This window comes from Haplochromis burtoni, unplaced genomic scaffold (assembly GCF_018398535.1).
Source record: "Haplochromis burtoni strain Fernald_Lab_line unplaced genomic scaffold, NCSU_Asbu1 Contig_34, whole genome shotgun sequence".
In the NCBI taxonomy this organism is placed as follows: domain Eukaryota; kingdom Metazoa; phylum Chordata; class Actinopteri; order Cichliformes; family Cichlidae; genus Haplochromis; species Haplochromis burtoni.
The window spans coordinates 41,258-54,200 of NW_024582395.1; the positions used below are offsets into that span (position 1 = coordinate 41,258).

The 12,943-nt window shown below is 39.7% G+C and overlaps 1 protein-coding gene across 3 annotated transcripts in view; it reads right to left on the bottom strand.

The window, feature by feature from the left end:
* Positions 1–12,943, bottom strand: part of srrm3 (serine/arginine repetitive matrix 3) — a 171,943-nt gene that overhangs the window by 10,298 nt on the left and 148,702 nt on the right. For all 3 annotated transcript variants that reach the window (XM_005918958.3, XM_005918957.3, XM_005918959.3), the window contains 4 exons: positions 11,250–11,285; positions 10,999–11,049; positions 8,668–8,775; positions 7,844–8,006 (listed from right to left, as the gene is read on the bottom strand). In XM_005918958.3, coding sequence (XP_005919020.1) covers positions 7,844–8,006; positions 8,668–8,775; positions 10,999–11,049; positions 11,250–11,285 — 358 coding nt within the window. The remainder of the gene's footprint in view (positions 1–7,843; positions 8,007–8,667; positions 8,776–10,998; positions 11,050–11,249; positions 11,286–12,943) is intronic.

The following is a 12,943-nucleotide window of genomic DNA, read 5'->3' on the forward strand; positions in this document are numbered from 1 at the left end:
GGGGGGGGAGGGAATCAGAACAATGAGATGCTGCCAAAAATAAATGAGTGTATAAGGAAATAACACCTGACTTTAGTGGTCCGGAATAAACTGCACTTAATTTATTTTAGCAGGGCAGCCAGTTCAATTGGGCAATCTCTTATTTCATTGGCACCAAATGTGTGTTAACGCACGGTTAAAAATAGTTCCCATGTCATGCAACATTTACTCTGGAAATTATAATGGCCAGAAAGAATATTAGGAGAGCACAGTCCCCTACGCAGAGCCACTAGCATGGCAATAGCAGCTTCATTTACCACTTTGCTCGAGACAGAAAAATGTAAACTCTGAATTAGATATTTCCAGTTCCCAGATTCTCTGGCACACTATCAACCACCACCAACTAGTTTCAGTGTATTGTCATTAGCTAGATTGTCATGGAATTTGGTTGATAACTTGATGACAGCGATAAAGCCTAAATAAATTAAAATGCAATCCAATACTTCAGTGTACAACATTCCCGTCAGCCTCAGCTGTACTTTGTGTTAAATCAGCAAACTAAGAGCTAAGTACTAAACATCAGCATCATTACTGTGAACATGTCTTCACTTCACTTTTGTGTCTAGCTTCAATGGCTTCTCTTCCCTTAACCTGGTTCTGTCAGGGGTCTCTTACTGTTAAAAGGGAGTTTTTCTTCCCTACAGTTACCAAGTGCTGCCCACAGGCATCTGATTGTTGGGGATTTCTTTTACCTTACAACATAAAGGACCTTAAGACAATTCTAACTGTTAACTAGCACCATATAAATTAAACTGATTTTTGTTGTAAAGTCTTACCAAATGAAACTGTTTGTAGAAATTGAACTATTGGGCCCCATTCATAAATTATTGCACCTTCGGTAAGAATGTACAACAGACTGGGTACAGGAATTGTATTGACAGACAGCCTGTGTTGTTTGCTTTGGTCTTTTCAGGGGATTTCATGATAAAATAAAAACTAGAGTGCTGTCATCCTTAAACAGTATGTAGAGAGAACCTCTATTTTAAGCATAAGACAAAAAAAAAAATAGAATTAGCATTACAGTGGGAGTTTAGGGACTAAAATTTGTGATGCACAGTAATGCACTGCTCACTGTAAGCAGGCCAGAAGGTTAATCTCCAAAAGGCGCTTTGTCTGAAAGCAAATACAGCTGGGTCTTCCGCATGCATTATCCTGTTCTGTCTGAGCTGCTATCTGAAGATACAACAAAAGCACCGTTCTCCACTAGAGAGGAGACAACTAAGCGTAATAATAGGAAAACACAACCACTTGTGCTTAAGACAGTTATTGGAAACAGTCGAGGAAATCAATATGGTGAAAATCAAAAGATGAATGTACTAATTCACCGACAAACAGAGAGATGCTGGACAAACAGGAATGCATTCTACCAGAACAGAGAGAAAAGAAAAATAAATGGACAGAAATGGACCTGGAAGATAAAGCTGGATACTGGACTTCAGGATGAAATTAAGCAGGAAAGAGAAAAACCAGAGCGCTACGTAATCCAATCTTTTAAGAGTCAAATCATAATTGATGAAGTCAAATTAATTTGGTTAAAGACCATTGGTAAACAACAGAAAGAGAGAGAGAGAAAGAGAGAGATTGAGAGAGAAACATTGACGTCACTCAGGCTAGGGTGCTTGTCACATTCTCATCTGCATAAAGATCACGTGCGTAGGCAAAGCATTACCTACCTTCCATTTCAATCAGTGACACGTATGCAATATCAACAAAAAACAGGAAAGAAAGAAAAAAAGGAAAAAAAGAGGAGAAAGGAATGTTCTCCGCAGCGAAAATGGGAAAAAGACAATGACCTCTTTTAGTATCAGCGCTATATATTTAGTCCAGAGACTGAGAATAAATTAAACCAAACAAAAAAAAAGAAAAGAAAGAAAAATAGAGGGGGGAAAGTAAAAATCAAAATCAGATGGAATTCAAAATCAAATTCAAATTCAAAACAAAGGATGAATCTATAAACTACATGATTTGCTCTGTCTTTTTCGCTTGTACAAATGCAGCCATATTTGTATCAAAACAGGGGAGGGAGGACAGAGAGGGACAGAGTTAATGTTAGTGGACATCCATGTAGAGTAGAATTGCTAAATGGAGACAGAGGAGGAGGAGAAGCAGGAGGAGGAATAGGAAGGGGGGTCATGCAGAGCTGGCGGGAAGAAAAATGGCAGGACAACGAGAGTGAGATGTGAGTCACAGAGGACACAGATGATCGGGTAGGAAAGAGGAGGAGGGGTTTAAAAAGAGTGCTGGAGGGGAGCAGTCAATGCTAAGATTGACAAACTAAAGAGTCAGCACATCTGAAAGGGACCCCAGTCACATTTTGGCCTGGGTCTTCTCCAGCAGCAGCAGCAACAGTAGGAACAGCACTGGTCTACTCTGTACTTTATTTTTGGACATCAGCCCAGCTTTCTTCCAGGCATTCCTTTGTGTTTATCACCATAAACACAGGTACAACAAGAGGGCGCCTTAAGGAGCTTTTCTGAGCTTCTGTTTAAACTGTTAGTGTGTACAGAGAGCTTTCAATCAAAATGGCTTGAGTCCCTTTAAAAAAAAAAAATCATGTTAATTAAGGTGTAAGTTGTCCGAACTATTTTCAAAAGTCCATGTAATCGTGTTTAAAGATATCCATTAATAATGCGCAGGAAGAAATTAGCCCTTTTGGGACCGTTTCATCCACTGTGGAGGAGGCAGAAATGGATGCTTCCCATAGAAAAGCCTAGGGATGCTGCAGGATGAATCAGTTAGTAGAAGCCTTACCTCTGGAAAAAAAAACAGTATAGTTAGATAAATTATAAATAGTTTGTCTTTATTGTCATTTGTTGTTGTTTGATTAAATCTGATGAGCCTAGCTCAGATTGGCTCATTACCCCCCCCTCGTGGCATGATAGAATTAAAGAAAGTCGCCTTTGTTGCTTTCTTTTTTCTTTATCTCCAACTTCTACAGACTAGACTGCAAGCTGTATTAGTGTATTGCTCTCTTTTGGCATTTTGTATTTAGATTTTGTCATTTTTGAGATATGATGCTATAAACTGACCTTGAGGAGACCCACACATTGCACAGTTTTAGGGAACACATTGTGTTAATCCAATTTATCCAAACAAAATGGTGAGATCCTCACAAGTGGTTTTCAAAGGGCAGTTAGGTAAAAATCTGTTTTGCAGTTAAACTTGTAATAAATAATTATTCTATTAGCAAATAAATAAATACAGATAAACTGCTTATTTGTATTGTGTCTTCTTCCTGTTGTAGCTGGCTGCAGCAGATGGCCCGCCCCTCCCTGAGTCTGGTTCTGATGAAGGTTTCTTCCTGTTAAAACAGAGTTTTTCCTTCTGTGATTTGGTACTATATAAATAAAATATCTGGAATTGAGCTAAAATTAAATAGAGTTGATTTGAATTTCCATTCCCACAAACAGTTAGGAAATGCTCATCTTGAAGAACATTTAAATCAAAAAATAGCCACTGTTGTAGTGGGTGTTTTTCTCCAGTGGCAACAAGGAGCAGTAAAGAGCAAATAAAAGTAAAATTTACCTTGAATTAGAATGATTTTCAAACTGCATGCTGTGTTTTTCCAGAGAGAAGGCTTTGGACAGATGGACTGACTGGTTAGTTTGGCCCAACAGCAGCTTAACAGCACACAGCTGTTACTCTGAGCTTTCCTCTGGGACATCTGAGGGACTCCCTCCCACACAGTGAATAAGACTGCTTCAAACAGAGCTACAGGATGGCTACAGGAACACAAACTGAGATGATAGATAGTAAAACCAGAGCTGCTATGCAGAACATTTGCTTAGTCACACAATTGCTGCAGTAAAATCAGACTTCAGTTAGATCCAGGATCTGTCACTCATAACCATCCTCCCGTGCAATGTTCCACTTTGATAATTTTTAAATATTTGAGCTTTTGGTGGAGATTAAAAAGAGTGGTAGTTTATGTGCCACAGAGATGCTGCTTTAGAAAATGTGAACCAATTACACGCTCCTCTTATACTATTTCCCAACAGAATGGCTCAAATGTACATGACCAAACAGAGTTTGCTTGGCATTGTCCAGATTAAGTATAAACAAAAAAGGCAGGAACAGAAGAGATACTGCCTCTTAGGGGCCTCATGCACATCGACATGGTGAAGTAAAGCAACAGAGAGGAGCATCTCCTTAACCCCTGGTGGTTTGCCAGGAGCTGTTAGACGCCTGGAGGAGAAGAGGATCTATCACTGAGCAGAGCATGTGCTTGAGAAGAAAGACAATTGTATTGACAAAAAGAAACTGTAACACATACCCAGTTAACCTACTTGGTCCAGTTCCAAAGCATTTGAGTGCTTTTTATATAAACGAGACAGAAAGATTTGGGCATTTATTCATTTATTCACCACTTAAATTGATAAGGAAAACAAAGTAATGAATGAAATAAGCAGAGAGAGAAAGAGAGAAAGAGATCAGATGAGACCCCGTAGAGAGACATGCAAGCTGAAGTAGGAAATAGAAGGTGTCAGTTCTCAGGAGTGAGTGTTTGCAGCCTATTTAAACTCATATTTATCAGTGCTTGCTGATTTCACAGGTGATCCCCTTTGTCTAAGTGGTGTGTTTTATTTAATTTTAGTGTAATCACTCATCAAACCACAGCTCTAATGACCCATTTACAGTATGGAGGAGCAGGGATGCTTCCATAATAGCAGTAAGCAATTTAAAGCTCATCAAAGGGTTTGTCTTTGTCTTCAGGTAATCAGGGGCTCATAAACATGGTAATGTTCGAAAATACCAAAACAAACAACGAGCAGCTTCAGCCTGAACAGACAGGGAGGACTACATTTATGATTTATACCATGTTATCCTCTGTCAGTCTACTGTGAGCTAGCAGTGGAGGTTTTCATTTGAACAACAGAGTAATTAACCCATCATTCCTTAAAGGACCTGTCGAGTGACATGTTTTTATGCAAATCCGATTTCAAAAATACTGAGTAGCTGTCTAAATGTTTTGATAAAAACAGAATGCAATGATTTTCAAATCTCATAAACCCATATTTTATTAACAGCAGAAAACACAGAAGCTTTATCAAATGTTTAAACTAAGACATTTGACTCATTAGCCTCTTCTGAATTTGATGGCAGCAACACATATCAAATGTTCACCAGGCTGCAAAAACACAGCATCTATAAATTGTAAAAGAATTTCAGAATAAGGCCCATCAACATATTCCGTTTAGGAGATCTCATCATCTACAGTACATAGTACCACCAAAAGAATCAGAGAATCGGAAGAAATGTCTGTGCACAGTGGAAAAGGCCAAAAATCAATACCGAATGCCTATGATCTTTGAACCCTAAGGCAGCACTGTACTAAAAACAGGTATGATTCTATCCTTGTAATCACCTCATGGGTTCAGGAACATTTCCTGAAATCGCTTTCTGTGAACACATGGTGAAGCTCCAATGAAGAAAAAAAACATTCTTCCTTTTTGGAAAACATGGGCATTGCATCTGGGCTAAAGAGGAGAAGGAGCATCCAACTTGTTGTTAGCTCTTGCTTAGAAGTCTGCATCTCTGATGGTATGGGGGGTGCATTAGTGCCTATGGAAGTGAGCTTGCACAGGGTTTAGAGAACTCACATATCAAAGTGATGCTAAACCACATGGTGTATCTAATTTATTACAACAGTATGCCTTTATAGTAGAAGAGTTGGGGTGATGAACTGGCCTTCCTGTAGTCCAGACCTTTCACTAACTGAACACACAAGGCACATAATGAAAATAACGGTAAGAAAAAGAAGACCCAGAACTGTTGAGCAGCTGTAATCCTATAACAGACAAGAATGGGACAACATTGCTCTCCCAAAAGTCCAGCAGCTGGTCTCCTCAAGCATGGCCCTGTTCCCAGTTTTTTGAGATACGTTGCTGTCATCAAATTCAAAGTAACTTTTTTTTATGTTCTCAGTTTATACATTTGGTACATTTTTTGTTATCTACTGTGAATAAAACATGTATTTATGACATTTGCAAATAATCACCCTCTGTTATTTACATTTACACAGAATCTTAAGTTTTTTGGAACTGGGGTTATAACTCTTAATGCAGTGCAAGATTTAGACATGTATGAAAGATTTAAAGAACCTTGAGCCAAAACAAACTTGCGGTGTCATATTTACATGAAACACATGCGTTAAAAATACCGTTATTTATCGCTTGTGTTTGACTGTTATTGGCATCCACAATCAAAAATGTAAATATAAAGTAAAATGTAGCATCCCTGCAGCTGGCGAGCCTAAAGAAAAAACATGACACTGTGGCAAATTGGCTAGTTGATTTCTTTTCATTTCTGGCATATGTGATGTCTCCCAGTCTAAATAAAGGAAAGCCTCCCGCACACTGTTCATGAAAATGTAGTGCTGCCACCCACATGTAAATAAAAAGCAGTTATCGACAGCTTTTTAAAATTCAAAAGATATTGACGTGACATACATTTTCTACTCCTGTATTCCTGTGTTTAGTTGTTCATTTAAATCATGCAAAAGGGTGTCAACTTTGAAAGTGTTACTAATCACTCGTCTGTTTATTACCTCATCATTGAATCCTGTGCTTTAATACAGTCACTGTATCAAAGAAAGATGTAAAAGTCAATTTTAAATATTATCAAAATTGTCTTTAACTGTTTAGATCACCAGTCAGATCTGATTAATTTAAAAAAAAAATGCAATAGTCACCCCAAAATAAGTAATAATAAAATCATAAATACCCAAAGCTTTTAAATCAAAAGTCTTTGAGTGCTCATTTTTGAGAGCAAACTTTCTGATTTGTAATTACTTGGGCACTGATTTTTAATTACGTTAAAGATATCCTCACTTTAGCTTCACTGACTTTTATGTCTAAAAAAATGTTTCATCAATAAGTCATAAGGTAATTTTTCTTACCTTTTTAATTATGACACAGCAAATCCATGTTTGCATTTCTCTTTATTTCTTCTTCCTTCTTTCCTTTTTTTTTTTTTAAATCTTCTATATGTGCCAGGATACTCAGCTACCACTTAAAAGTTTGCTATAACTCATTCTGGCCTGCTTGGATTCAGACTTTCCAGTAAGTATTTGGATTATTCTGTTTGAGGAGAATTTGCAGATTGCTATCACTTTATAGCACTGTCAGAAATCAGATTGCAGCTCTTTCAATGCTGATTAATTAAGTCTTTATCTGGCGTAAAACTTATCACACCTGAGTTGATATTTCTTCGCAGGTTTGGGCCTTGTTACGGAGAGAAAATCACACCACTCCACAACATATCGTTTTCTGCTCCTTTGTTTGGAGACTTTGTGCACCAATGTGGCTCGGATCCCCATCCGAGGTGTGGTACGCTAATGCTGTGTGACTCAGAGAGTATATACTTGAACGGAAACACTTAAACTTTTCTTCTCTTTGCTCCCTCTCTGTATTACTGGCAAATAACAAGAAAAAAAGCAAAAAACAAACAAACAAAAGAAAAGAAAATAATTTTTTAAAAAAGAAACACAAGATGACAGGAGTCAAAGAGAGCCAGAAACAAAGCAGCAGGAGCGGCAAGTTTTGCGAAAAGGTTTGTCTTTGACATGTTGAAAATAATACCATTAATAATAGTAATTATAATAATAATAATTGAGCTATGACCTAGGAAAAACTAATAAAAGAACACAAACCTCTCAGTGTCTTAGATGAGAATTCATGTGAACCAACACAAGAGAGCAAGTTAAAACTCATTTGCAGGGGGCTGCGGCAAATACCACCGGAGGGAGGCCGGGTGGGAGGGGGTGGTGTGTGTGTGCGGAAACAAAATAGAGGAGATTACATACATCGTTCCCTTTCTCGCCATCGGTGTGGTTGAGTCTGCCGGCCTTGCCGTTGCGGCTTCGCTGGGTGTGGTCCCCGTTGTGCCAAGTGGTGGGACTCTCGGGGGCCGGGGACTGCGGGGTGTCAGACATCTTTTGACCGTCTGTCTTGTGTTTGGAGTTTAATCTGGAACAGCAGGGCACACCACTTTACTCTAACTTGGGTGCAATCCGGTAGAAACAAGCTAGTACATTCTATTTCTCTGATTATTCTTGTTTATCTCATTTGCTGCTTCACGAATATTGAATTTTGTTTGCTATTCCAATTCACTTTGCATTTTGCTTATTTTTACACACAAAAAGAGGCTTCGCACAAATAACGTTTATATAGAACTCTGCATAATGTTTCCCTACAGTTTAGCTTAGACAGGTTGAGAGTAAAACCTTTTTTCTGACTTGCTGATCTGTTAATGCACATTATGAGTCATTTGATCCCTCAAGAGTGACTCTTAATTATTCAAGAGCAATTATAAGTAATGCAAAAGGCTGAACTATAATACATAACTACAGAATAAAAAGATAAATGCCCCATGAACTGAATAAACAATGAATGCTTTGTCATCTAACCGAACATGAGGGCAGAGTGAGATATCACAACTGTTTAGCAGGGCGAGTTTAAGAAATGCAGGCGAGCCCCATTTGTATCCCAATCTATCGCGCTGGGGGTCAAGAGTAAATGATGGGAAGACTTACTGTCACCAGAGCAACTGCTTGACAGTCAGGAGAGGTATTTCAGTGGGACTATACTGTCTGTGTGCGTGTGTGTGTGTACAATGGGGGAGGGTTACCTGGTAGGTGATCTGGAGGCACTCCTGATGGAAGACAAGGAGGGACTTCGAGAGCTGCAGCAGCTGCCTTGACGCTGTGAACTCCTGCTGGGTGTTTCATCAGGGGACCTGACAGAGGACAGCCAATGGACAAACATACCACGCACACACATGTACACACATCCATAAAGCCACGTGTATGCATGCATACATCATGGGGACACACAGGCCACAGCGAGCTCAGTAGTCAATCTCATGATATGTAAAACAGGCGATGCACTGCAAAATACTTTCAATATATATATTCTAATATAACCAAAACTGCAGATTCAAACAACATGCCAGTGTTACAAGAAAGTAACAGTAGTTTCCGAGCTTTGGAAATAATTAAAGTATTATCTTGTCTTTCTGTTCAGTTCTTTTTTAGAAGTATACAAAGTTATCTCGTTGTGTTCTGCCATAACATACAGTGGGGCAAAAAAGTATTTAGTCAGCCACCGATTGTGCAAGTTCCCCCACTTAAAATGATGACAGAGGTCAGTAATTTGCACCAGAGGTACACTTCAACTGTGAGAGACAGAATGTGAAAAAAAAATCCATGAATCCACATGGTAGGATTTGTAAAGAATTTATTCGTAAATTAGGGTGGAAAATAAGTATTTGGTCACCTCAAACAAGGAAAATCTCTGGCTCTCACAGACCTGTAACGTCTTCTGTAAGAAGCTTTTCTGTCCCCCACTCGTTACCTGTATGAATGGCACCTGTTTGAACTCATCATCTGTATAAAAGACACCTGTCCACAGCCTCAAACAGTCAGACTCCAAACGCCGCCATGGCCAAGACCAAAGAGCTTTCGAAGGACACCAGGAAAAGTATTGTAGACCTGCACCAGACTGGGAAGAGTGAATCTACAATAGGCAAGCAGCTTGGTGTGAAAAAATCAACTGTGGGAGCAATCATCAGAAAATGGAAGACATACAAGACCACTGATAATCTCCCTCGATCTGGGGCTCCACGCAAGATCTCATCCCGTGGGGTCAAAATGATCATGAGAACGGTGAGCAAAGATCCCAGAACCACACGGGGGGACCTGGTGAATGACCTGCAGAGAGCTGGGACCAAAGTAATCAAAGGTCACCATCAGTAACACACTACAACGGCAGGGAATCAAATCCCGCAGTGCCAGACGTGTTCCGCTGCTGAAGCCAGTGCATGTCCAGGCCCGTCTGAAGTTTGCCAGAGAGCACATGGATGATACAGCAGAGGATTGGGAGAATGTCATGTGGTCAGATGAAACCAAAGTAGAACTTTTTGGTATAAACTCAACTCGTCGTGTTTGGAGGAAGAAGAATACTGAGTTGCATCCCAAGAACACCATACCTACTGTGAAGCATGGGGGTGGAAACATCATGCTATGGGGCTGTTTTTCTGCCAAGGGGACAGGACGACTGATCCGTGTTAAGGACAGAATGAATGGGGCCATGTATCGTGAGATTTTGAGCCAAAACCTCCTTCCATCAGTGAGAACTTTGAAGATGAAACGAGGCTGGGTCTTCCAACATGACAATGATCCAAAACACACCGCCCGGGCAACAAAGGAGTGGCTCCGTAAGAAGCATTTGAAAGTCCTGGAGTGGCCTAGCCAGTCTCCAGACCTCAACCCCATAGAAAATCTGTGGCGGGAGTTGAAAGTCCGTGTTGCTCGGCGACAGCCCCAAAACATCACTGCTCTCGAGAAGATCTGCATGGAGGAATGGGCCAAAATACCAGCTACTGTGTGTGCAAACCTGGTAAAGACCTATAGTAAACGTTTGACCTCTGTTATTGCCAACAAAGGTTATGTTACAAAGTATTGAGTTGTATTTTTGTTATTGACCAAATACTTATTTTCCACCCTGATTTACGAATAAATTCTTTACAAATCCTACCATGTGGATTCTGGATTTTTTTTTTCACATTCTGTCTCTCACAGTTGAAGTGTACCTCTGGTGCAAATTACTGACCTCTGTCATCATTTTAGCAGGGTACAGCCCAGAAATTGTGCTGAACTCACACGCTTTGCTTAGAAGATGCTCTCAATTCTTTTACACTTGTTCACATTCTGTGTGAGTCTAAGCCTGAGATAATGGCTGTAAAGTGCCAATATAAATTCATGAGTAGGCTCAATGGGACTCCTACCTATTGTTGAGGAGTTAAGACTGTTGTTCACTGTTTGTTTTAATGTGAACTGAGGAAATGTGCATTAAATGTTACTGGTAATGAATGAAACTTGGCTACTCTCTTATAAGACATGCAGACTATCTGCTCTACATTTACATGGATTAAAGAATTTACAGGTAGCGATTCTCTCACCTCTTTTTCTGTTTGTTCTTGTCTTTATGTTTGTTCTTTGGGCTTCCCGACCTGAAAAAAAAACCCCCAACAACAATGAATCTGCATTCACAGAGAGTAGAGAATTCCACGCATCACTTGCCTAAATGGACTATTCTACTGTCATTTGAAAAAGTAGTCAATTGTGTAAAAGACACAAACTGAACGCAAGCACACAGGTTACATATATGGACGTTCACATACTGAAGGACATTATTATCTGCCGTACAAACCTGTGTCTTCTCTTTTTCCTGGAGCCAGATGCAGATCTACAAAAACAAAGCCATTGTAATGTCAGCGCGAGGTCAGCAACTTTACAAACTATTGACATGAATAATTCATATGCAGAACACAGTATCTTTTTTTAAAACACATTTTACATATTTATATATTTTTTACATATACATTTTGTGAGACTGTGTAGCACATTTTCATTTTTTGAGAGCAATCCAGGCCTTCTTTTTCTTCTTCCTTCTAATTTTTTAAGGTATTCTTGAGCAATAATTCTCCAGGCTTGCTGAAGGGCTCTCAAACTTTTTCTTCTTTTTTTGTGTTTATTTGTTAAGCCATTTAACACAAACCTATGAATTATTCAAGTATTAAAAAAAAGTGCTGTACAACTAAAAGAATAAAACAATAAAAGCAATAAAAAACAATACAAAAGAGAACAATGGAAAATTGAAAAACATATATCAAGAATATATATATCAGAAAAACTTAGTCACTAAAATTTCTAAGCTGGAAGCAAAAGTTGAGACCAAGTGCCAAGCTCTCAATGACCTGATCGATTCGCTTCGCAGCAATGTTTCTGACCAAACAGATGAAGTGCGGACTGAACTTTGTGCTAAGATTGATGCTCCAGCTACTACCTGCACTGACCACCTAACTAGCCTGAAAGAAGCTGCAGTATTCGGATCGGGTTGTGGACTTGGAGAAGCAAGTTCATGATCTGAAAGAAATTGTATCAGCTCTTTCGGACAAGACCGAAGACCTTGAAGGGAGACAGTGCAGATGCAACATTCGAATACTTGGCGTGAGGGAGCGCTTTGAGATTCGGACACGCCCATGTCAATTCTGTGGCCCAGCTACTAAAGGAGGTGTTGGGCCTGAATACCGCTCCGACACTGGATTGGGTGCATTGCAGCCTACAGACCATCCCTGCAAGAGACCAGAGACCCAGGCCACTTATTGTCAAATTTCACTACTTTCAAAAAAAGGAGGTGCTGCTTTGCAGGCCCGTGTTAAACAGTCCCCAGTCCCATAATGGAGACAAAATCCTTTTTGTCTCCATTATTGTCTCCATTCCCAGACCTGCCATCTGCAGTCGCAAAGAGAAGGGGGGCCTTTAAAGAAGCTAAAGATCTACTGCACAGATGTCGGGGTGTGAGATTAGGGGTGCTGTACCCAGCGAAGCTGAGGATTTCTTCTCCTTATGGAGAGGAAATATTCACCAATCTAACGGCTGCTAAAGACTACGTCAAGAATTGCATCTTAGCTGTGTGAGGGAATCAAGACACGGGCTGAGTAGACTGTGCTACCTCAATTGCTCTCTGACTCTATTGTTCAATGACTCTGACTGCACTTTAGATAGAGGTTTGTACTTTGGCATCTTTCATAATTTAATAGGTCTTCATATACTTGTTTATCACTGAGCAAAGTAAACAACCAAGAGAAGTCACGTGTGCCTTTCCAATCTGCCAGATGTCTAAAAATTATGTTAATAGTTGGCGTTCCCTGTTAGGGGCAAAATCTGTTTTAGGGAGTGAAGAGACATGTTGGATATAAGCTCTTTTGGGGGGGAAGGTGTAGCTTGTTCCTGGTTTGTGGGAGTTAGGTTTACAGGGAGTGCAGAATTATTAGGCAAGTTGTATTTTTGAGGAATAATTTTATTATTGAACAACAACCATGTTCTCAATGAACCCAAAAA